Raw genomic sequence first — 26,846 nt, forward strand, 5'->3', positions numbered from 1 at the left:
GTGCAAATTAAAATGGTTAACAAGGCAAACAAAGATTTGTAACAATAACTCTAAATCATAAATAGCGGTATGAAAATGGTTATAACTATGTGGTAACAACTGAGATTAGTATTAAACAGTTAATAAGAAAAAGGAAGAAAATCAGAAGGAAAAAGAAATGAAGTAGAGAAAAAGGAAAAATTGATGGGAAAAGAACCACAATTCTAAAAGTATCAAGATAATATTCTAAGTAATTAGAACCCTCCAAACAGACAGCACATAACTTTCCATAGTCATGGGCTTCATTTCTCTATTTATCTGAATAATAATTTGCTTTATATATGAAACAGATATTTTCTGCGTGGACGCGCGCGTGCACACACACACACATTTGTTAATTCTTCTTGCCTTGTTTAGGAGGAAAAAAAGCAAAAACAAGACAAAAAATAAGAAACAAACAAGAAACACTCAGTGTATTTCTACCTTGCGAGGAACACTCCACTGGTCACAAAAGTTAGACCAGGCTCAAATTATATTTTGGACACCTTATGCAAAGACCCAGCTCCCTTGAGAAATCCATAATGCTGGGAAATGTGGAAGGAAAGAGGAGAAGAGGACAACCAGCAGGAAGTTGATTGGACTCACATACACCAGTGATGGGCATGCTGCTAGAAGACCTGAAGGACCAGGTTGTGGATAAATCTTCCTGAAGAAGGTCTGTCTTATGTGGTCTTTAAGAGTCAACACCAACTTGGTGGCACATAATCAGTCAATCAATCAATCAATCAATCAATCAACAAAAGTTACCCTGTTTACAGTCAGGTGGCACAGCTGTCTTCTGGAGTTCTAAATAAAGTACCCATAGAAATGCCACTTAACAGGGGAATTCAAACTGTAATTTGCAGCATATCAGCACCAGAGTTTAATCAGTGTTAAGATGTAGGACACAACTGCCACAGCCTGCTATAAACAGGATAAGCTTTTCTTATGAAAGGTGGATGCACTGAGAATTCACAGAAGGCATTATAGACTCCATACAACTTTATATGCAATAATTTATGTGAGACTTACACATTTGTAAGTTTCCTTCAGTAGGATCTTAGGAACTGGCTTCTGGCAAACTATATACACATACACTTGCCCAGGACTTTGGATAATTGTCCTCTGCCTTGAGTCTTGATTGAATTTTGTATTTATAAGGGGAATGAGAACATCTGAAAGCATGTAAGGTGAGATACAGACATAAACAGTATTCTGGTAGGTTTGAGACTTTCTCATAAGAGGTTACGCAGTCCACCAGAGCAAGGCAGTAAACATGGTTTAAAACTGCACTAAAGCTCAACAACCACGCAAAAACTTTTCAGCAATGAGTGAGAGAACACACAGCTTAGGTGAAAGAAAAGAACAGGTTCCTTACAATTACCGGATGACAGGACACGTTCAACGTTACGTTGGAACCGGCTCTTCAAGAAAAATTCCAAGATACGTTGATTGGGAACTAATGTGGAAATGTCTTTGATCTTTACAGCTCAATTTTATTACTGTTTGCTTGGAACTTTCAGTTCTCTTTTATTTTTTGAGATTGGGAAGGTAGAATTAATGAGCAAAATGATTGCCTTGCACCTTCCAGAGATTTAAGATATCCAAAGAACCTTTTTTTAATGTTTCCCTAAATAGAGTGTATTTGCATTTATTTTGAGGAGATTTCTGTCCCTTAACACTCTTCCCCTAATGAAGAAAAGGGAGTTCAAACATTTCACCCTCCACCAGACCTGTCATGTTGCAACTTTCACCCCTTCAGCCCCCAGGCAAGGAAGAAGCAGGAAATGCAGTCCCAGGTCAAAAGAGCTTCTCTGTGACATAAATGGTCAAACTTATATATTTTATATTTTTAAAAATATACTTAAAATTGGAAAGAGATATATCTCAAGCAGTACTCAACTTGATTTACATTTGAAATTTAACACCCACCTTGATTGAAATGGAAATCAGTCTCAAAAGAAGGTTTCTGAAATGGATGTGCACACGTGCACACACACACACACACACATAAAACAAAATATCAAATGAATTAAACAGATTTCAAAGGCTGAAATGGAGAGTCTACCCAAGGACCTCATCAGCTCAATAGCCACAAATCCAGAACTACGTTAGGAGGGTTTAAAGCCTACTATTAGTGAGGTGCACGTAAAAGTTCATTGAACATGACTGTTATGTGCTGGATCTGAGACTGGTAAGAAACACGGAATCAAACAGAAATACACGTTACCTGTTTTCAGAGGCCGCAGCAACATTTTTCTTGCCTCTGTGGAAGGAGGGGAATAGTATGAATAAATTTAGTGAACAATCCCCCAGTGAGGGAACAGGGCATTAGTGATAGTAGGCAGAAGGCATCTCCAGCTTGCTTGGTTACAGACAACCACTGTGAATAGTAAGGGAAGCAAATTGATCACAGCATTTAACCCAAGAGACAGAACTTCAGTTCTTGCTGGGATAAGATACCTCTTTCTGTGCAGTCATGACATGGCTCCTATGTATCACCTTGCAATCAATCAATCAATCAATCAATCAATCAATCAATCAATTCGTACATTTAGAAAACCAGCTTGCCTACAAATCAGCTTTCCCAGATGTCCTCCTTGACCTCTAGTTTTCTAACATGGAGACTTAAGTCCTGTATTCACTACGGAAAGGCAATGAGACTTGAGAGTCCCTATCTTCAGCCTCAAGTGGGGATACTGCAAAAATGGAGAACAATGATTTTTCAGTGCAAGGAGTGAGGCCACCTCCTGGACAATTGAAAGAACTAATGGAAATTCTCTTGCCAGAACTCAAGATGTCATAAAATAGAGTGGCAGATGCAATCCTATGCCTGATGGCTGAGTCAGAATGAAAGACACTTGCATTTAACAGCACTTCCTCCCCAGTAGATATGCATGAGACTGGAATTCCAACAAATAATTATTGGAATTGCATGCATGAGCCTTTAGACCAGTTGGGCAAAGGTCAAGAGATAGATAAGGGGAAGGTTCTTCACACTTTGCCCCTATATCTTTCTTTCCCTTGGCCTCTGTCTGCATGTTTATGAGACGAGAGAACTTCGTTTTTCCCTTTCTGGTCATTTTCTCTTCAAGATATAGTTTACATAGCAATGATAGCTTCCAAAAATAGCTCAATTAATTACAGTATTCTCCTTTAACCAGGCTTCATATTTGGTGCAAGTATAAAATCATTGTAATACAAATGACAAATACCATTCCAGAGAGGTGTCTGCTCCATCTTTCAAACAAAACTGAACTCCGTGACATACATAGAGTATCCACAATCCGGTTCTCCCCCTTCACTTCAATCATTCTATTTACATGCAAATACATTTTAATTGCAGAATTGTGTACATTTTAACTGATTAATGACTGCAATTTCTGTAATCTGGTGACAGCTGCAGTAAGCATTTCTTGGTGATCCATACAGAGCTACATATATTTCCCCACAGCAGATGTATGAGGACTGATAACGCTAATCAAGCATCAATTCTAATCTGTCCATTAATAAAGTGTTGGAACGCAAAGAGAATAAGGGCATTTTCTTCACTTGTTGATCACATGTTTCCATTCTGGCAAAAGAGTAGTGTCTGTTATTAGACACTTCCCTTAGCATATGGTTTATTCTCTGTATCTGTCTCTCATTTAGATCCTTAGTTTCAGCAAGTGTGTGTGTGTGTGTTCAAATAGAATCAATATCTTTTTTTAAGTTTCACAAACTCTAGGTTGTTCCAGTACATGAACTGGAAGCCATTCTTGAATCATTTGAATTGCCCTCATTAACCAGCAAATGATCACCCATGAAGATTTGAGAAGGGGTTACGGCCCTTTGTGGAGATAACTGTCACTCATTTTCCATTACTGCTTCGATGTCCTGTCTGCACTGCACCGCTTTAGATTTTGGGTGTCTCTAAAATTGGAGGGATTCCTTGCTTGTCATTTCTATAAACAGAGGGAGTCTTTCCATTTTTAGACAGGATTTACTAAATCTGTCTCCTTGTGCTACTGGATCACAATGATGCATGCTTCATCCAGCTTCTATGCCCTGTTATGGGGGTATGGGTCTTGGAGTAAATAAAACTAGGTGAGGACAGGCAGTCCAATACCAAGTGGAACTTTTTATAATGTGCATGTTACCATTCAATATATTTATATCACTTTTCAGCCCTGCAAAGGAATGGGCAACTGTGGATAGTAATTTGTCAAGTAGTAAATTATGGTATGATATAATTCTTCTGTAAGTTGGTTATCTGTGCTAACCTATAAAGTACTACAGATAAATTCACCACACTGGTATGCTTAAACCTGGTTCCCAAACTCATAAAGGTTCAGGAGACCATCGTGGAAACAACCAGCTGCAATCTTCTCCATTGTTTGTGAAAAGACCTGCCTCCTCACCAGTTCATAGGAAGGTAGTTAGAAAGAAAACCTGAACGTCTCCATCATAATGGCCACAGGTATTGGTTCTAAATGGGAAATAGTTCAGCTGCCAGATTTCTTGTAATGCCATGCCTTTAATTCCAATAAATCTCGCTAAAGAAGACTCTGTTAAAAGCATGCTGGGAAAGAATCACTCTTGGTTTTAGGCAGGGGTCCAGCTGCCTGGCAAGCATGCCTGACTGAATTCTCTTCAGCAAATTGAAAGAATTAAGCAGAGCAGCCAACCCAACTGCAATTTACTATTTCACTGTACTCTTCCATCATTTTGCACCAGGCCAAAAAGGCTACATGTATCTTACCTACCCATTTTATTTAAATGCTTATGTCAAAATAGCTACTACTTAGCAATGGCAGGGGAGTTGTGAAAGAAAGGAAGAAATGAAATAGAATGATATGAAATCATGAAATAATATCTTTCTTTATGGCAATGTAGAAAATAATGGAACCAATTCCAAGTTGAGAGGAAAGGAAAGAGAAAAGTGCAGATCTCAACAAGCATTGCTTCATTCTAAATTATTGAATACTTTTGATGCCAGCTATTATGACTCAAAGTAATTCCTCTTAATGCCCGAAAAAGCTATATTGGATGATATAATTTGAATATCTTAGCCGATGGAGAGGAATTACATTACTGCTTACTCTCGGCTTTCGAAATCGAAATCAAATCCTGGAGCAGAAGCCTCAGGTCAATTCCCACATGCCTGTTTATCATCTGATGATTTAAAGATCAAGTAACAACTTGCGCGAGCAAGCAAACCGTGCCCACGCAAGGCCAAACTTCTGCAGAAATGATGCCTTTCAAGAGAATTGGCTCTGACACAAAACAGACATTCAATGATGAACAATCAAAAAATTTACAAGCAAGTGTGAACTACCACCTCCTTTTGGGTGCAGTATCTCACTGTTGATAATGCTGATAATCTCTTCTCTGTTTTACTATGGACTGTCGCTTCTTTGAGTATCTATCTCCAAGGCATAGAAGAAGATCCAATAACTAGGGATTGTTTTCAGTATTTTTCCATTCATCCTAGCCTCTAATCTTGAATCAAATCAGTTGTATATAAGGGTCAAATCATCCATGATGGTTAGTGAAAAAACCTTGAGCCTAAACAAATACGATTTGTGAGTCAGGTTTGAGAAAGACAGTGAATTTTGGACAATATAGTTTTCTGAAAAAATGCAGCACATGGTTTAGATACGCAGGCTGAAATTTACATATTTTGCAGAGCGAAATGGTAAAATCTTAGACATTCAGTTTTGCATGATGTGAAAAATAGACCTTAAAACAGGAGGATGGAACAGAAAAATAATTTTTTCTTTCTTTTTCTCTGTCAGAAAAAATATTTCTGGGTATTTTCATACTGAACACCATCGACTTCTGTTAGATTAGCTGGCAAGACTAACACAACAGAAATGTCTTATGTCTAAAAGCATCATTGTTATTGCAGATAGATATACAAAAATAGCCAAATATAAAGAAAACAAAATGAAAGATAGAAAGACCGAAAGGCAGAAAGGCAGAAAGCTTCAATTAGTCATAGGAAATTGACCAGCAGCAGATCAAATTTCTGTTTAATCCTGCTTTAATCCTGCAGCATTCATTCTTTTTTCAGGACTGTGGATATATTTTTTTTTAATTAAAGTTAAGCACAGAAAAAAATGGAGTTTGCCACTTCATACATATGTATCTATGAAATATTATTGTTTTTAGTTTCACCATTGATTCTGCTTCAAGAGCATCCACAGAGGGGGTCAGAAAAGTCAAGATGGTGGCGGCGGCTGTGTGGTTGCAGACACATGTGAAAAAGCAGCAGGGCTTGGATTGCATTGTCCCAGTTTCCATCTTGACTTTTTTGACTCGTCCCCCCATGGATACCTCCGGTCTAGAAGCTTCACCAGATTTAATGCCTGATGGTGGAATAGGAGCTCAGTCAACACAGCAACCGGGTATGTCAAATGAATATGGAAAAACATCTTACAGGGGAAGGACTGGTAGAGAAGCAAGATCTGAAAACCAGTCTCTCTGTGTAGTGTAGATGAGAACTAAATGCTTGCCAGAGGCAACAAACAGATAAAACTCTGGCTTCTGGGGCTGAAAGCCCAACTGTGAAGCCAAATTAACAACAGAGGTAAAATACTTGCACAGGCAAAGAAGCCTTGATCCAGAATCCAAGGAAAGTATGAGAGATGTGGAGATGTCTGGTTTGTTCTTGATGGTTCTGAGCACTGTGTGGGTAAGAACTGTTGCCCTTGGGCTACCTGTCTCCACAGAGGCAGGCTAGCATTTCTGGAGCTTTACTGTTCATGCCACATCATAGCTACCTTACTTTCCCCTTGAGACATCTGCAAACTGTGCTTGACAATGAAACGGTCCCCTCGCCCTGCAGAGACACCAGCGTCCTTGGCTGACGGCACTTCAACAACTTGTACATGATCTTGGCTCCTTCTTGCACATGAAACAGTCTCTCCTCTCAGGAACTGCTATATCAAAACAGACTCTCAAAACTGTTCTTTAAATATCTCCTGCCAACCCAGAAAAGGACTGTGGGTTGGCTGAGATTCCGCTGAAGGGAAAAATGACATTTCCCCATGCCAACCTTGCTTCAGTTTACATTCTTAACGTTCATCTTAATGGTCCTACTCCCACTCATTGCCTTTTAAATTTGGGAGAGATTGAAACAAATCACTTTTCGGTGAGATACCAACCATTAGGGAAACCTACTAGTTTATCATGGATTCCCAGTGGAAATCTGGAGTACGTAGTACATACGAGTGCTGGTTTTGGGGGGTTTTACACTGATTGTTTCCAGAAATTCGGAAAATGTCGGAAGAACTGCACCTCCATGCATGCCTCTGATGCTTCGACCGCATGGGAAATGGTCGTAAGGCCTTTACTGACATTCATAAGTGCTCCTCCCCAATTTTGTCCCCAATTTATGCCTCCCGTAGGCTTGAATCCCCCTACGTTGGACTGGGCCTTTAGTCTGTATTAATGCCTATCTTTTGGGAGCAAAGCCACCTGAGGTGGTGCTCTCCTCCCCTACTCTGCCCTCCTCAATCTCCATTTCCCTGGCACACTGGCCTATTCCGTGGTGGCAAATTGCACCAACCTTCAGGGCAGAGTTCCGAGGTTTCCGTGCTCCCCCACATTTTCAACCGTGGCTGCTGATAGAAAGCTAATACAAAGAGAGAAGCTTGTTTTTTAAAAGACTTCCTTTGATGGCTACCGTTTCCCTTTTTAGAAAAAAAATGGCAAGGGTTTGTTTCTTTGGTTTAGTAGAGGAGGATACGCAAACAATATCCCCATCGGCCACTTGAATGGAGACGGCCCAGCCTATCATAATTAGCGTCCTTTATTCGTTCACTGTAATGCATACCAGAAGCAAGAGACGGTTTCGTGGATCTCCCTTTCCTTTCTGTGTATTTTTTCCCCAAAAGTTAAGACTTCCCTACTTTCCTGGCAGACCAACCATTCCATTAGGGTCACCAGCTCAGACAGTAGATCCTAGATTGTAGACCAAAATGCAAGACGCCAGAGAACAGGACCACAATGACCCAGACTTGCTCTCCATTTCCTAAGCCGACTTGCAGTCACAACATCTGGGGGTTATCATCTTGCCTTCAAAGACTATTTTATTTTTCTGATGTGCACACGATGGCTGCAACGAGAACTTATTTTGGGGCGGTGTGGTGACATCATATCTGTTAGAATAAATAAACCTCAATATAATACAAAGAAGCTAAGTTCAGTCACTAGTCACTTTTCAAACCCAATACGAGGTGCTCACTAGGGTGCAAAACATGGTTTACACCAAAGATAGCTGCAGGATTGCCCTCACCGGTGCAGTCTGTGTGCACTCACAGCATGGACAGATAACTCTGGTTGTCCTTTTATGCTGGGGATTATGTTCTGGAATACCACCACGGGAGATGACATTTACCCTCCCCCTTGCTATAGTTGAGAAAGGGACATGAGACTTATCTTTCTATGTAGACCTTTGAGAATTTTACTGTTTCATGTTGGATTTTTCTGATGTATGTTGTTGTATTTTTATCAGCTAGTAGTAGTATCTACTTTAGCCATGGGCAGCATATATATTGGCTAAAGAAACAAATAAAAATGGAGAAGGGAGAAAGAAAACGGTACCCGACAGCAAAGGGTGGAAAATGAGAAAAGGGATAGTAAGAGGCTTTGATCTAAATGAATTAGGGAGTGGTGTCCCTTGAAAGAGGTGGACGTTTTCAGAGAAAGACGCAGGAAATCGGGTGCTAAGCACTTACAGGGCCACAAACCACAGCAAATTTCCTGTGCTCCTCACCCTTCCTGGAGCCGGGGGAAATCCTCCTGCCCGAAATCTCGCTCCCTTCACGGTGCGTCCTTATCGTGGAATGGGGCCTGGGATGGGGCTGTGCTGCCCTGCTGTCCGTATCGCTTCAAGATGTAACAACCAGAGGCTCTTTCATTCTCACCCAACACCCCCTACCACGTGAAAACCCTCCTCCAGCCCTGGGTATTCCAAGCACTGCGTTTTTTTTCTTCTCCTTTCCTATCGCACCATCAAACAACTGAACTTTTTTTTTTTACTTATTATTTCTTGAAATGACGGGTTAACCAGTCAACTCTGGGAGCCGTGGACCAAGAGAGGGCAGCGGTTGTTTGCTTTTTTTTCAACCTCTTGGCTGCCACCGAGGGGATCATCTGGATTTGCACCGTTGCTGGATACGTGCTCTTGAGAATTGGGGTTGAGCTGTAGAGTTTGTGTGGGAGTTGCCAACTACCCTAAGAAACGTTAAATGAGAAGCCCGTTCTCCTGGGGAGGGAATTCCCTGCCAGGCAGCATTAAACCAGGGGCAGGCAAATCACTTTCAGGCCTTGGCACTCTCTCCATGGACTGGTTGACCAACCCCACTTACAAAGCCAGAACAAAATGGCTGCAGAAGCTGGCTTTCGCCATTTCAGCCCTCCACTCTCCCACACATGAACACGTCCTAGATTGCCTGCCCGCAGTCTTTGGAGGGATGATGAGAGGGAAGCCACCATTCCAGAGTGGAGGACCTAAAGCCACCCTTGGGCAGCTCAGCTAGGGGGAGATGATGAGAAACAGATGCCCATGGGGACCATTCTTCTGGAAACAATTAGGGAGCCGTTCTCACCCCAGGGTAAGGAGGCTGTGCAGATTTGCTCGCAGGACAAAGGGTGCTGGGAGAGAAACACTTTATAGTGCAAAAACTAGTGCAAAGAAATGGCCAGGACACAATACAACACAGAATTTGGCATGTTTAACTTCAGTGTAACTCTGTCAGCAGTCAAGGGCTTAGGTTGTGCCAAGCAGCTATTTGCAAAGGAGGAAAGGGAAGGGAGGTACAAAACCTATTATCTGTTTTACAAATCCTGTTTTTTCCCCTGATTTCAGCTGTACACACCTATTTGTGTGTGCATTCCCTCAAACAATGAGTGTCCAGAAAGCAGTGAAGGCCCACGAACTGAACAAATGGACTTCAAGGTGCATAAACCCACAAGGCTTTAGTTGTAGTCCAGAAGAAATCTCTCTGCTTAACCCAAGCATTTTCTGCATGTCCTAATTCTCTTGTATTAGAATTTTTCAGTTAACAGTATGCAATTAAAAAAAAAAAAGATTTCCCATTCCAAATTAAAGAGAACATTGAAGCAAGGTGCTTAAGGTAAAGAGGCAAATAAGTTCATCTGTTTTAAGATTCTTTATTTCAGATAAACCACACTGCTATATACAAGAAAAGTGAATTTCAAAGCAACCGCAATACATAAAAGGTAAAATTTTGTCTAAAAGGTACACCATGCTTTCAACAACTCAGTGCATAAATTATTTTATATATTCTCCTTTCTTTCAGGCCAACTTTACAAGGTAATTCCTTGTGCCTTTTGCTTCTGTAGTGTCTGAGCTACCTGTTTCCAACTCCGTTACTCACAGCGAGTAAATGTTAAACCCTGCCTCTTAAACATGCCCTACACACAAGAAAAATGTGAACTAAACCCAGGACACCATATTGTCTTTACCAATATGACATCGTTGAATTCTGCCAACTAAGAGACCTAGAGCGTTGACAGACCCAAGCCCTAGGGACAATACATTTATCTCCCGACTTCCCAATTCCAGTCTTCTTTAATCTACAGCAGGGGAGATTTAATCTGGCAATATATACCCACTTCCCCATTCAATATACATTCTTTAAAAGCCAGAAATTATAACAGGCAAGCCGCACCGCCCCTTCCATGCCCGGGGATCTAAGAAAAGCCAACCAAATCCAAGCCATTTTACAAGTTAGAGAACTTACAGGGTGGTTGAAAGAAACCAGGCCAGCCGTAATAACAAAGGCAAGCATTTGGAGGAAAAAAAATAATCCAGAAAACAAGGGCTGTCGTGGTTTTAGCCTCTCAGGGTTTGGGATGCTCCTATGCTAAACTCAGGAAAGGCGCTTATATTATATTCCTCTTCCAGCTTGGCTTCTTAGCCCTAGGACAGTTAACCTTTGACATTAAGGATTTGCGCTGAGAGGCCATGATGCCAGTTGCGCAGTTTGGTAAAACGTGGGCCGTTACGCTCCGTTTCAAACCTCTCCCTGTGGCATGAAAAGACAAAGGGGGGGGGGGGGGAGAGACAGAAAGAGAGAGAGAGAGAGAGAGAGAGAGAAGGGTGGGGGGAGATAGGGTTATGGACCGTGGGCATCATTCCCCTGCCTAGCCTAGGGCAATTTATTTGGATTTAAGTTGCCTCAAAATTCTGTGTTAAGGAAAAAAATGGAAAAGGACAAAACAAATCTTTTTGGGGGGAAAAATCAGAATTGTTTTAAAATTTAAAAGAACCAAGTTTCCCCTCCCTTGGCCTCATTCGGTTTGGCTTGACAGGGCTGCTTTTGCTAGAAATTCATTTTCTGGCCAGAAAGTTGCCATTTGCTCCAGCAACACACGTTGACGTCACGGACAAACAAAACACAAAGGCTTTCTGCGTCTAGGTTAGCGCCCAGCGAGCATTCATCGGAGGAGCGGTGGAGAGGTTCGATGTCCGTTATTAGGGACCGCGTGAATAATGCACACCCCCTAGAAATGATAGCATTGCCTGTGAGTAAGCTGAGAAGCATGGCTGATGCCAATCCGTTTTGGATTTTAAATTATAAAATCCAAATCGCATCAGCGTTGCAGTAAAACAGAGGAGAGTCCCTTAAGTAACAACATGACACCCGCAATTGTAGGTTAGTAAGAACTCAATTCGATTTGAGTCGTATTTGCAAGATGCCTTTCTCAGATTCTGGGCAACTTCTTGCTCTTTCCACAAGTATTAAATTTACCCAGAATCTGCTGCAACGTGGGAATTGCTCTTTCATGACCTGAAATGGGCTCACACCCTATAGCATTAGCAGTCTGAAAGGGACGGGTGGGACAGGAAATAATAGAAGATAAAAGATTCGTACAAAAGCAATTGATTTCAGTTCGGAGGGTTTGCTGTGGTACTAACACCCCTTTCCTGAAGCAAATGCCTTCAGAGGTTTAAGTTTGTTTAGATGCAGTTCTGGAGGATGAATCAGATTAGGTGAAAGAGAGAGGAAATGCTCTACAACACTGTTTGTGTGTTGCATTCTCACCCACAGATTCTGCTTTTCCCTTGAACAATCCCACCTCCAGCAGATTTGCGGAATTCATCTGAAGATGGGCTGCCTTTCCCTGAAAATGTCTACAGGAAGGATAATGACTCAAGCCCACAGTAAATGCGCTGCCGTGCACAGAAGCAGCCACAGCAAGAAAAGAGTCCGCTGTACTACTGAGAAGTGGGCGAATTATCCCTGCTTTCTCGGAAAACTCGGATCCAATCAGACCTCTCAGTGGATTTTTCAACTCAGTGAATACGTCTGCTTGTAAAAACATTGTTAAATTCCTGTAGCAACCCAAGGAACCCAGGAAGATGGCCTGATGGCTATGCTGGCTGCGATACTGTCTTAGTTGTCTGAGTGAAATTAGCCCGCAGAAGCTCATCACCACCCGGAGGGGGGGGGAGGCAGAGAGTTGAGTTCTCCCTCCTCCCAGAAGGACATTTTCATCAGAAGCGCGGCAGGGGAAGGCACAGAAGAACGGTTCTTCCCCCCACCTGCAGTTCCAGTTCTCCTTGGACCCCCCCCCTTAGGCGCAAATTGCTTTTTTAAAAAGTGTGCCTTAATTTCAATCACATCATAATTAATGTCTCGTTAATTTGGGCATCACCCCGTTTTCCAGAATTTTTGTTAGCATAATGACTGCAGTGCCTCCTCTACTGTTTCCCAGACTTGACAGGGGCTGAGAGAAGGATAAATTAGATTACAGACAGAAGCTTTTCCAGGACATGCTGCTTTTCGCTTTACATGTGTATTGCCTTTGACTTAATATCCCTTCCTTCCTTCCTTCCTTCCTCCCTCCCTCCCTCCCTCCCTCCCTCCCTCTTTCCACAATCCAGCTTGCTACCAGACCAAAGGTTATAATCCTTCCTTTTTACTGTAGGAAGAGGAAGGAAGGAAGGAAGGAAGGAAGGAAGGAAGGAAGGAAGGAAGGAAGGAAGGAAGGAAGGAAGGAAGGAAGGAAGGAAGGATCGATTATAATCTTTGTTACAGTTTTTACCGTAAACCACCCAGAGTCACTTCCTAGTGAGATGGGCAGTGATCAAATTTGAAATATAAATAAATAAAACAAGTAAATAAAAATAATGGCTTTTCTCCAGGGTTCCAGAAGCACACTAGAACATGGTTTGAAGTCTGAGGGTGACAAAAACATGTAGCTAGCAACCAGGAGCTCTATCAGTGACACTATTAGCAGAGGCTAGAGATACCACTCAGTTGTTAGCAAGTGGGATCCAGCAATCTTATGAATTACAGATTTTCTTTCTTTCTTTCTTTCTTTCTTTCTTTCTTTCTTTCTTTCTTTCTTTCTTTCTTTCTTACTTTCTTTCTTTCTTTCTTTCTTTCATGCATTCATAGATATGAAGAGGGTCTTGGTTACCATCAAACTGAGAGAAGCACATACAACATACAGTTAAAACACATAAAGTACATCTTTGGAGGTACGAAAGGCACAGCGCCTGGTCTTTGAGCAGGTGACTTCCAGGACAGAATTCAACAGATCTAAGGAACAGGGCAACCTTGTCCCAGCTTCTTTCTTCCCTTTTCATAAGTTCAGTGAAATGCTTGCTAAGTGCTGACGTTATTTCTCACGTGGCGCTGAATGCCATAGTGAATGGGGAAGTTCATACAAGTCTGTCCCTCGATGCTTATAACCTAGAGTTCTGCTCTTAGATACTGCTAAAATATCTAGCTTCACAGTCAGTCATAAACCAGGTTGACTAAGGCAGCTACAACCCAAATCCCCTTTTTGTGGTTTTTAGAGACTCCTGTGAATCTGGCCGTGATTGTTGGACACTGAGAGCACATTCTGAGGTAGGAACAAGACAAAAATAGTAATATAATCCCTAGAACAAAAGCATATCACAGTAACCCCCCCCCCAAAGACACCTCCAAGCCATAATTGCTGTGTTCACACAGCATGATAAACCAAAACAAGCACACCATATTACAACTTAATGAAATGGCTGGGTACACAGATAGATGGTTTGTTTGGTTTGAGTTTAGCCAATGTGATGGAATGGAATTATGAAGGCCAGGCTCAGGGAGATAAACATTTTCTTAGCTCCCCAGAAGAGCATGGGAGGAACAAGAGGATGAGACTGGCACCTCCCTGAGGAATTCACACTGTTGCGGCTGGAGGACTTTGGGAACTGGGGTTTTAGTCTAGGAAGATTGATGTCAGGCCTAGCCCAAGGAGCTCCAAGAGACAATGCCAATTCAGTCCAGCTATGTTTATTAGCTACAACCTCTAGCAAGAGTCTTCCCAGACTAAAACCCCAATTCCCAAAGTCCTCCAGCCACAACAGTGTGAATTCCTCAGGGAGGTGCCAGCCTCATCCTTTTGTTCCTCCCACGCTGTTCTGGGGAGCTAAGAAAATGTTTATCTCTCTGAGCTTGGCCTTCATAATTCCATTCCATCACAGCCAAGGTGCTTTATAAAATGGGAGTATGGCTTAATGGTGGTAGGTGGTGGAGATGGTGGTGGTGGAGATGGAGTGGGTTATTCAATTTTCTAGTTGAACAACTCCAATGAAAATGAATAGGAGCTCCAAGCAAAGGTTATTTTTTTAAAAAATAAAGAAAACCATAATTGAGTCAAAGTGTGTCTTTCCATGTCTGCATGACGATTTCAAGAATCTCATAAGAAACTGACACTCCTTAGTATCTCAACAGTCCCATTCTGAAGGAACAATGTTAAATGATAGCTTGTAAATCTGAAGCCCCACGTAGTCTGATATTGAAAAAAAAGGCACGTGGAAACAGCAGTCACAAAAAGACAGCCCCCAGGCCTGAGAGAGTAAAAGTACCCTTTTTAAAAAAAATAAAATAAAAAAAATCTAAGCATTTTGAAATGTGAAAGAATAGAAGAAAATGGGGGCTCTGTCGGATCTCATTCAGCCGTTATGAATTTCCATAGTGAATACAGAGAAGACGGAGCGCCAAAGAATGACCCTGCTTTGCTGTGCTAATTCGTGAGCAAAGTCTTTCGTAAATTGGGGTGGCAACTTGTGTTGAATTTTGCATCGTTCTATGGGATGGTTATCAAAGGCCTTTCCAACATCGTATAAAGAACTAACGACATGTTATCACATTGTGAAAACATCAGAAACAGTGACTTTTTAAAGACTTGCGGCATTGCCTAGGTGGGTGAATTTTGAAAAACCATTTTGCTATATTAATTCTGAAGAGAGAGTTCAACAACAGCTTTACAAACTGATCTCATGCACGCTAGATACTTAAAAAAAAAGCCTATATATTCTTTAATTGCCAAAACCTGGTTACTGTAAAGACCACGTGCCTTACTAACTCCACTGTTGTTACGAACAGTATGAGGTGGGGAATGTAACGCAACACCCCTGCCTTTTCTATTTCAACACCTTCTAGGCAGGTAGGCCTGGCATTCTTACCATCCTTTGCCATCAAGCAAAAAGACATCATTATTTGGGATCTTGAGATGTGGCAGGATCCTAGATTGGGAAGGCTGCAATGTTCCAAGGGATAAATGGTGTTCTAGGTGGAAAAGGCAGAGGAACAAAATCACAGAGGGTTTGATTTCAGGGGCCACGTCTCTGACAACTTCTGCCATGAGCACTGGTTCTTCACCAAGGCAGAAAGTGGAAGTTGGTGCTGGCTGAATGGATAATCATCACGGATTTTCTGCTCTATCATGACGTCCTTCAGTGATGTCCTTCAGAAAATCATCACTGATTTTCGGCCCTATCATGATGTCCTTCAGTGGCAAACCATGTTGGCAGTCATAATTTCAAAAGCTTGAGATGCACGAGAGCAGCGCACGTTACATGAGGCACAGAATATTGCTATTTCAAATCACATTCAGCAAATATATGCCATTTGCTACAAATTAGGGTATAACCTGCACAACGAGTTTTTCAAATAAAAATGGATGTTACTACATTTTATTTCTCACTCAAGGAAGTTAAAGTGATGTTGTGCCAGTTCTTTGAGGAGCACATTTTTAACTGACAATACTACAGGTCTCAAGGCAATGGGTTTGATTGGGTGACTTGGAAAATGCCTCCAATCTAGCAAAATAGCACACCCATCTGAACATCTAAATAGCAGTGCAGAGGCCATTCACCTGAATCATTTGATGGAGTACAAGGTGCAACTTCTACATGGTTTATGTGGTAAGAAGTCTCTGAGTTGATTGTAGCAGCTTTTGAAAGTTGCTACACTCTTTGTAAGCCTTGTTTGCTATCCTCTGCTGTGAAGCCCTTAGGAGCCCCAAACTTGAGGAGGCCTCCAATTTTGGCCTAACTTCAGCAAATAAAAAAGAAGACATATATGTAGATATGATAGACATCTTCATCAGGAAGATATATGATGGAGAACAGAATTAAACAGTGTTGTTGATTTTCATGTATTAAACATAATAACTACTTTCATGGCTATATCACGGGTTGAGATATCTTAGGATAAAATTAGATAGATCAGCCTGATAGGTTATAAAAGAGAGGCAGTTGGTGTAATGGTTAAGGCCTTAGGCTAGAAACTGGAAGACCGTAAGTTCTAGCACTGCCTTAGGCACAAAGCCAACTGAGTGACCTTGGGTGGTCACTCTCTCTCAGCCCTAGGAAGAAGAAGGCCAGGCCAAACCACTTCTAAAAATGTTGCCCAGAAAACTGCAGGGGCTAGTCCAGGCAGTTAGCAAGAGTCAACAGTGACTCTAAGTCATCACACGCACACACACACACACACAAAGTTATAAAAATCAATCTTCTGTGGGGGCTCCTAAAGGCAGTCCCACCCTGGTCCCCCAAAAGCCTAAGGCTACCACTGCTCCTTGGGTAACATCCAATTCCTTTGTGCTTCACCAGTGAGAACTCTTCGTATCCATTGCTTGCTGCTGGAGTAGACCAGCTACTGCTGGTAGAGAACTCTACCATCAACAGCAATAGTGCTTCTGAGGCAGAGATGTGAAAAGAAATTGTCTATGGTTGGCCCTGACAGCTGATATAATTACCCAGATGTTTCTCATCACCCAGAAGCTTAATTTAAATCTCAAAGTAGAATTGGAGTAATAACAGCTATTACCGGAATATATCAAATTCCTAAGAGATGAGTACATTTTCCTGAGATGATATAGTGCATCTACAGCAGGTGTACACACAATTAAAACTGTCGCACATGACAATCGAGATGCTGAGACTGCATAACAATCCTTACATGGAAACGTCTTCCATGCACAGATGTGGTACCTATGCAATTCTGTCTCTGCTATGCTCAGTGAAGACTTCAGTCTGTAGATCTTCTAAGGCCAAACAGAGGAGAATTCCAACTATATACACAATTGTCATTCATCACAGAAAGTATAGGCAGCCAACCGTACCTGCAAATATACTTCAGCAGTTACAGACGTGGGGAGCTGGGGCACCAAAGTCTCCGGGTCCAAACTCAACAAAAGCCAACCTGCACTAGCACGATGGAAACTTTGGCAAGACAAGTCAGACAGATCACAGACTAAAGGCCCTGTTTATAGGAACACATTCAGGAAGGCAGAGAGAGATATGAAAACAAGAGAACAGGAGCACCAGAACTAAACTAGAGGCAAAACGAAGGGAAGCCAGTAGCCAATTCCAAATCACAACCACCTTAAAATAGATGAAAACTGAGCTGCTAAATATTTGCAAATGGACAAACATTTCACTCTAGTAGCAAAAGCAGTCCTGTGTGCTCATACTGCAGTATTGTGAGAAGAACAATCCAAATAAACTTATTGGGAATGGATTGGATTTCCCCCTTTGATTTAGTTTCTGCAATGACACACTTAGGTTGTCGTATCCATATCATTGGAACAACTCCTTTACCATTCTCATTTATGCACCTCCATTGAAACCAGTGCTAAGCACAGCATCATCCAAATAAATTGCTCGTTAAAATTTTAACCCAAATGTAGGGCAAAGCACATGCAGGCCGGTTCATTGAGTCTTTCTGGCAAAGGGAGCCCATCACAGCCCACGGGAAATCCTTCTACAAAACTCCTCATCAAGGGAGCACGCGCTCGCTGGGATTGCAATATTTTCTCATCTTGTCCACTTTGAACGTCTTGTTAAGCCAAAAGCGTTTTCATATTTTAGTGATTTGAGTAGAGGTAGTAGGTTTTTAAGGGACAAAAATCTTATCTGCATAAAATTCAATTAATGCTAGTTCTTGTTATCGGTAAACAGAAGGCCAGAAGGCTTGCAGCTAATTGCCTACCTTGATCTTCTCAAGGCATCTTCATCTGGATCTTGCACTGCAGATGAAAAATTGGTAATGTTAGAAGGAGAAGCATCAAACAAGAAGTCTGAATGGAGAATGAAACCTTACTACGGTGGGTGGGGAAGTGGTAGCTCATACTCTCATGAGGACAGGGTCACTACACAGAGGAAATCTGCCTGGATCTCTCAGCATCGTTTATTTGATCTAGAAAGTATCCATGCCTTCCAGTTTGGATCACGGTCATATTTCCCAATGAAACTTATCTGAGGAGTGGAGGACAAAATGTACATCATATTCATTCTGTAGCTAAGGGGACTTGGATCATCGATTTCAAAGAGAAGTTTTAATTCACTTCCCATCTGCTTTGTCTTCAACCTCAAAAGTCTTCCCCAGATAAAATTTTAGGAAAGTGGACTTTACTGGAATAATTGTCACGGATAACATTATATTTGATCTGGCCAATCACTAAGCAGGGAATGTTTAATAATTCTCAAAAATAAGAATAAACTGAATGGCGCAAATAAAACACAAATGTTGTTTTGCTTTTCTATACTGAGTACTTGTGAAAGAGTTACTCTTTACCAACAGATTGTTGATTCACAATGCTGTTTAGCTGGTAGGTAAAAAAATTTCTAATCCAGACAGCCCTAGAAGAAGGGGATTATTTGGACCCTTGGCAGTGAGGTTTCAGACCAGGGTCCAGCATGGACACCGCATTGATTGTAAAAATTTCTGCAACTTATAGTTACTGCCACTACTATTATGATTTAGTTTGAAATTCTGGAATATGGAATATGCTTCAGTCTGCATGTACTGCTTTTGCTTTGATTCGGAAAGCTTTCCTTCCTTGACCCTTTCCAGGTCTAGTTTCAGCACAGATTCTTCCTGCACAGTATAGATAGAAGGTCAGTATGGGAGAATCCTGCCTATCTGTTCTTGTTGGGCTGAAAAGTGGCCTTCTCCTGAACTCTTTAGACTGTTAAGTCATGATGTCCTGAAATGTTAAGTATTTGGCCCAGCAGTCTCAGAGAGAGACTTCTGGAGTGATTATAAAATCTTCAGTCATTTTTCAATTGACTTCAGTGCCACAAGAAGGCATAGGGACAAGTTATCTACACTTCTGAAAATGAGCATCATCAAATACTGGTAAAACCAAATTGTATCCTGAAATTTTAAGAAGATCACAAAAGAAGATCTTCCTGTCCTTTCTGGTCTTCACCCACCCCCAAGCCTCTTCCAAGAGTCAGGAGGGACCTCCTGAAGTATGGTGTGATATGCTGGGGGACCTGTTGAGCAAGGAGAATCGCCAAATGTGGTAGATCATTTCTTGGTTTGAGGCAATTCCTTCATCTTTCAGTAGCACCCCCCTGTACGAGGAATCTCCCATCCTTCAGAGAGACTATTCAGAGTGGGACACAGATACACTCCTTTTGTAAACTTCCTCCACCTTGCCTTAGCTTAGGACCTAGGACTAAACCTTTAACTCAGATGCCCACTTGATAGTGTATCATTCTTAATCACTGTTTTTGGAAACTACACTTGAGTTGAACATTTAAAAGTTTATTGAGGTAAGTCAGAAGTGACCCTGATGGGAATTCATTATGATCTGGTCGACAAGGAATTGACTGCTGAGCATCAGTAGGGTTGTTTTCCCATTGACGTGAGACCCAGCCTGGGGATCATTTGGAATCCTGCTTTGTTATTTTTGTTTACAGGCAGGTTGGCATCATCTATAGAGTAAATCAAATCAAATCAAATCAAATCAAATCAAATTAAATCTGTATTATGGTCATGGACCAGCATAAATCTATAGAGTAGGTTTTCTGCCAAAATTATGGAGCCTTTCTTGAATACCCTCTTGCAGAACACAGATTTTGCCATGCTGATGATCACTACTATAAAATCTATGCTGGATACTGCAATATTTTCAAGGACCTGCACCTGAAACTTCAATTATTTGAATGCCACAAAACAAAAATACTTTAAAATAGATGTAGTAAAACCTTGGTTTTATAGTTCCCCATTTAAATGCGACAAACACATTTTTAATTAGGACTTCACCCTCAAATAACAACATCCAGTGTATCCAATGCAGTCTGGACAATTGACTTAATTTAAATAATTTGCCTCAGTTTATGCAAATGGTGTAAATTAACACAAATGACATAATTACATCAATTATGTCACTCTGCGATGACAATGTACCTCAGTTATGTAATTATGCAAATGCTGTAAATTACCTTAAGTTGCATATGAAAAGGAACCAGTGTACCTCAAAAACATTCTTTCCTTGTATCCTATAAGCTTTCCATAGGTTCACCGGTTGCCATCTATTCATGAAAGTATGGTCCCTCCATTGTAATAGCTATGTTCTTGCAACATACTCTCTGCATTCAACTACCTTCTTGGTAGCTCTGTCAGAGTACAGTCACAATAACTGGTCCAAAGATGTCTTTGGGATTAAGAATCCCTGCCTCCTTTCTCCAGGAAGTTTCTACTATCTCATGTCCTCCTGTGCCTGGGGAATGCTGTCTCTTTCCCCGTGGGCTAAGAAGGCCTCAGCAGGTGTGACTTGGCCCCTGCCATCACCTAGTGTCTGAAGGTGTGTTCTGTGCTCCAGCTGTTCATTCTCTAACAGAGGATCCTGGTTTCTTTCCAGCTGTTTTCTTGGAGGAATAAATAGGCAAGATGGATTTTGGTATTTCCACAACAGTTTATGATGTGAAGTCAGTTGCAGTTTGGGCAAAACTGGGACTGTTGTGAGCTAATTCTAACCCCATGGGGGTTAAGTGATTAGATCAATGCTTCTTTTGATGTTTCATAATATATTAACCTTCCATTGACCCAGTTAAGTGTATTGTGTGAACAGGACTAAAATCTGCAATCTTTCACCAGGACTGAGAAGTATTACAGAGGAAATAAGATGGTGGTAATCCATCACTTCCTGCCCCCCACCCAACCTGGCACCACTGCTTCTCCTCCTCCTCCTTGCACGGACTTCTGCCTGCCTTTGCTTCCCTACTTGATGCCGGCATTTGCCTTCTGTGGGAGGACAAAGAAAGTGGTTGATGGTGTCAGTGAAAGGGAACCTCAACCTCGCCCTTTCAAATCTGGTAGTGGATCTCAGTGAACTACAGACAAATGTGGCCATTCCCTAAAAGCTGTAGTTCAACTTTTCTTTGAAACTGAGGATTTGTCTTCTTCCTCCCTTTCTTTATGGATAATAAACCCTTCCTTTTTTCCACTGGGGTGATGCAGCAAAATGTTACAATAGCACTTCAGTGACTTCTTGGAATGAAATGTTCATTCTTCTTCATATTCTGTGATAGGGTTCTATTTCTTCACATGCTGTTATAAAGCAGTTCTGAATAACTAAATAAATACCTGGTTGTGGGACAAGACGTAAATATTACCGAATGCAGCCTGAAAAACCATAACAGATTGGAGGGAGGGAAAAGACTCTCCTAAGATTATTGCCCCTTAGAGTTAAGGATTCGATCAAAGGATTTGTATTTCATAATGGAGACCCGGATTTTAAACCAGAGAATATTCTCTCTCTCTCTCTCTCTCTCTCTCTGTGTATAAGCAAGCATCAGCAATTGATACCCAACAGAGCGAGGAGAAAGGAAGGATTCCATCAAAGATGTGAACTGGGGATCCCAGTCTGACTTACTGTACTCAGTTCCCGTCATCTGAGCAAGGATGCGGAAGGACTTCGACTGCAAGTTGGAAGATCGGCGGCTCCAATCATCAAGCTCATCGTCAGACTTGCTTTGAGTTTTAAGTACAGCCTGATACACTGGAGAGGCACTGTCTATATGAGGATCTTTTACAGGAAGACTACTGCAATGCAGAAAGAGGTGCACTGTAAAATGGCTAATGGGATTCTGCTCCCCGCCCCTTCCCCAAGATCCTTCCTGCAGTTTAGCCTCAGATCCACAATTTATGCTTATCTATCGAAACAGGACACTTATTTGTGAAACAAGCAGATACAAGGGAATCATGATGCAAAATTGCCTCTGCCTTCACGGTAAGGGCAGAGATTATTTTTGTGATCAGCATGATTTAAAACACATGTCCATCATATAAAGCAAAGCGATCTGGATAGGGAAGTTTCTTCATGACATCAAACAATTAAAATTTACCAGTTCATTTATTTGCCTGGTTTGCAACTTTCTGGAATATCTTAATCATGGTAGCATTTCAGAGAATGGCATGGGATTACTCATAATTCCAGCAAGCTGCAGACCTGTTAAAAATAGACACTTTGGGAATGCAGAGTCCACACCTACTTTTTTCCAGGAAGGAGCTGATATTCCCAAAGCCTTTTCACCAAGATAATGTTGCCTAGACTTTATAACCTCCTCAGCTCCCTCTTCATTGCTGCTTTGGGTTAAAATCACTCTTCTCCTGCCCACCTTCAGACTGGCTTGTGGTGTTCATATAACATGCTTACCCCATCATTGATCCAGTTAAGTATGTTGGTAGATAGGACTTCCATGTGACACTTTACAAGGTTTCAGGATTTGCAGACCAGCAGAGATCGCAGCATGAATCCATATCTACGTGTGGTTTCTTATGTGAAACTACCACAAGCACACAGTCCTAAGAATGGACTTATATTAAGTGGACTTCCTAGGGCTACATCTTTGTGGTAGTTTCATGGACCGGGTATGGGTACTGATCCTAGGACTTTTGGACCCAAGGCCACATTTCATTTCATAATTCCTACTTATGATTATGATCTTTGTTCTCCATGAACAATAACACAGTTCTCTCCCCCCCACTTCCCAGTATATAGAAGTCTCCCATTATAACCGAACAACTGATAGAATATACACCAAAAGACAATCAGCTACTGCTGAAGTTCATAGCAAAAGCCATAGGTGAAAGATAATGGTGTTCACTTCCCAAGTCTTTCATTAGTGCATTGAATACTTTTTTTCCTCCCAGTCTGATGGGACTCAGCTCTTGTTTGGACATGTTTACATATTACAACAACACAGACCAATAGTATTATGCCCAAAATTGGGATATCCCATTTAAGGTATTGTTAATAAAGGAAGTATAATAGTGCCTGTAACTGGCAGTTCAACAGCCAATTACTACTGTATATTGTGGCTTCTCCCTTTCCTGTGCTGTCCAGATGGATTAAACTTCATCTCCTGTAAGGCCCAGACAGGCTGGCCAATGACCATGCTGGCTGGAAATTATAGCAGCTGAAATGTGACACTTAGAAATCTCAAAGGTGGGGGACATCTTCCACAACTTGAACAATTCAAAAAATGTTCCCCTTATCAGTAGTAGCATTTGGATGAACCAAGAAAGCATTATCAACCAACACATAACAGTCTCAAGAGGACACATTGAATAACTTGAAGGAAATTTGCATCATCAAAACAGTGCAACATTCACAGGAAAAGGATTCGACATCACAATGAAAATTGCCATCAAGCGAACTTGGTGGAACAAGAACGTTGGTGAATCCTACATATGTTGGTGAATCCCCATCAACTGCAGCCAGGTTAGCTGATTGGTTGGTGGGAACCATACAATAGTGGAACAACATCTGGAGGGTCAGACGTCTTGCCATCACATGCCTTGCTGGACCTAGCACACTTCATCTCATCTAGCATCCTGTTTCTAACAGTGGCCAGCCAAATGTCTGTCGAAGCTCACAAGCAGATAATGATTATGACAGAATTCCCCATATCATTTGTCCGCAGCAGAGTCTTGCAAAATATTGGCTCTGAACGAAGATAATTCTTTGCTCTATGAATTTATCTAATCTGCCTTTAAAAGTGTCCAAGACAGCACTCCTCACCGTGTGCTAACATATATCTCAATTGTGTTTTCCTTAACAGGACTTTGCCGTGTTTATTTTGTCCAAAGACAGATTAACAGCCAACAATGGATTTCAGATGGTTTCCCGTATTAATTCTATCCCTGAACTTTGATTACTAAGACTGGAGAGTTAATAACAGATCTGCTTCTCCATCACAAAAATCAAGAAACGTAAAAATTCATTATAGATATTCAAACCACAGTTCTGTAAATGACTATTCAGAAGTAAACCTCATTGAGTGCAGTCAGTTTTATCCTCAAGGAAGTGCATATAGAATTGCAGCATTAATTGGTTTTACCTCATTAGCATTTCTAGAGTATTCAGCAATTTAAAATTGCCAGTGGTGTGCATTAACTATATTTCTGAATGAGTGATAAAAGTGCTAACACATTTAAAGATTTCATCGAAATAAAGATGGCATGTTAAAAGAAGACTGTTCTGACATTCCCTCTTGGTCCTTGATATATTGTGTTAGATGAAATAAAGAATAAAAAATAGTCTTCTTCAACCACTGTAAAACATTTTTCTTGAGATCAATATATGTTGAAGGCAATCCTTTTCCAGCTTTGAAAAACAAGCAGAATCTATGGGAAGTTGCTATGCCAATGCTTCACTTTCAGAAAATCCACTTGGGCTTCTTTCAATGAGCGCATTTTGTTTGGGGCACAATTTTTTTTAACTGGGCATGGAATTCAAGGTAGTGTAAGTATTACCCAGCAGCCTGTTTTTTTGGGCTGCCAATTGGCAGTAAATTCTGATTGCTAATATAATCATTGATGATAATGTAGACATCAGTTTGACATAGCACGTCAAGGGGCCCTGGCTGCAGGACTTAAGTTTCCTTCCCCATGCATTGCAGTGTTGAACAAAGGTTGAACAAAGGCAACAGTCTACTAGGACTCCTCAAGAATACTTCTTACTAGCCCTTATTTCTTTCCTTATGAGCATGCCATAAAGTACATAAAGTAGCCTAAAAAATAGAGGGTCGGTGCATGAAAAATTCCAACATGCTCTGGAAAGTCAAAAAAGAAACTGGCTTTTAAATACATTATCATAGTCAATGATGTACTAATCTAAACATAATGCAAAACATCTGTATGAACATCAGAGGTCACATAGGAGGGGGAGAAGTTCATATACTTCTCTGAGGCTTGTGATGGAAAAGAGGAATGAGGCAAATAATAGAATTTATTTTAAAATTCTGGTCTGAGTACTAATTCCATGTGTGCTAACATCAGTAATTAACTTAACTTACTCCATAAAAAAAAAAAAAACTATTAAAATTGATAGAAAAGAGCAAAGGCCTGAATATGCATTACACTCAACTGAATCGGTGGACAGTCGATCTTTCATAGGAGACATAGACACCACTTTGCCTGCAAGGGAAGCTGTGAACTTAGAAGGGAAAAGGAGAAATGCATTCCTTGTGAAGCACGATACGAAATAGGAAACCAGCCAGCTCAACAAATGAAAAAAGAAAGTAGAAATCACACAAAAGAAAAGCAGACTGTGCGGGTGGTTGGGGCGGAGGGCAAAATGTACAGTGGTACCTCGGGATACGAACGCCTCTACTAACGAACGTTTTGGGTTACGACCAGCTTCGGCAGGAAAAATTTACCTCGGAATACGAACTCGCCTCGACTTACTTACTGGATCCGCGGCCATTTTCCCTGCTGCCACGCGGTCGCAGCTTCCTGTGGGCGAGGTCGCGGTAGCAAGGAGACATTCGGTGAGGCTTGTGGTGTGTTTTGCGGTGTTTTGCGAAGGTTTTTGGTGTGCTTGTTAGCATGGCTCCAAAGAAAATGCAGAGCAGGCTTGGCGGGAGTCAGGCTCTGAAGAGAAAATTGGCTCGGGTTGCGACCAAATTCGGGTGGAGGGCGGAACGGATTAACCGGATTTACATTGAACCCTATGGGAAACTTTACCTCGACTTGAGACCAACTCGAGTTGCAACCAGAGTCACGGAACGGATTAAGTTCGTATCCCGAGGTACCACTGTATTTAGCAATATCCATGAAAATCTACACAAACATTGCATTTGCCTGAAGAGAGATCTCTGGTGAAATTCTTGGGAAACTCATGGGGCCGAAAAGTCATTCTTGAATACAATCAAAGGTGCAAGAAAACACAAGGAATGGGTGAGTCTCTCCGAGACGTGATCATGGATCAAAAAGCCTCCTAAACACAAGCAAGGTTGTGAGATCACTCTGCTTCAAAGATGACCCTGAAGAGGTACAAACGCTGACGTGGGAATTACCTTGGAATTGTGGCTTCCTACTTCTCCTTTCTACATAACTCCCTTTCGCTTCTTTTGATCAGTACTGCAGACTCAGTCATATTTAAGACAGATCCACTGAAATTAGTGGGGACGAGGTGATTCATCAGTGCAGTAAGTTTCAGCAAATCTTTTCTGAGCAGCTCTGATTCTACGATACAGTTTTTACTTTTTCTATTAATATGTCTTCCTCAGAAAGTCATTCCACAAGGATCTCAGAAATATATTTATTGACTTGCTCCAGTTTTTATGCCAGGCCAGGCCAGAGACTGGGAGCGCCTTTCAAAGTACCACATGCAAAATAAGGGGAAACACAGTAAGAACCAAGAAGAAATACAATTAAAACCATAACTGATCTCATAACTGCAACATTAGTTTCCAGGAACTATATCATGTCTGGCTGCAAAGGGAGAATCATCTGGCT

General features: G+C 41.3%; 1 protein-coding gene across 8 annotated transcripts in view; it reads right to left on the bottom strand.

The window, feature by feature from the left end:
- The window catches only part of LDB3 (LIM domain binding 3), a 136,057-nt gene that overhangs the window by 31,690 nt on the left and 77,521 nt on the right, over positions 1-26,846 (bottom strand). For 7 of the 8 annotated variants that reach the window (XM_088129624.1, XM_088129634.1, XM_088129666.1 and 4 more), the window contains 3 exons: positions 21,976-22,145; positions 18,300-18,336; positions 2,249-2,284 (listed from right to left, as the gene is read on the bottom strand). In XM_088129624.1, coding sequence (XP_087985750.1) covers positions 2,249-2,284; positions 18,300-18,336; positions 21,976-22,145 — 243 coding nt within the window. The remainder of the gene's footprint in view (positions 1-2,248; positions 2,285-18,299; positions 18,337-21,975; positions 22,146-26,846) is intronic. The other variant, XM_088129646.1, reaches the window with a different exon arrangement.

This window comes from Python bivittatus, unplaced genomic scaffold (genome assembly GCF_059951505.1).
Source record: "Python bivittatus isolate LINGU-HERP-01145 unplaced genomic scaffold, Pbiv_v1 ctg000050_np1212, whole genome shotgun sequence".
NCBI lineage: Eukaryota > Metazoa > Chordata > Lepidosauria > Squamata > Pythonidae > Python > Python bivittatus.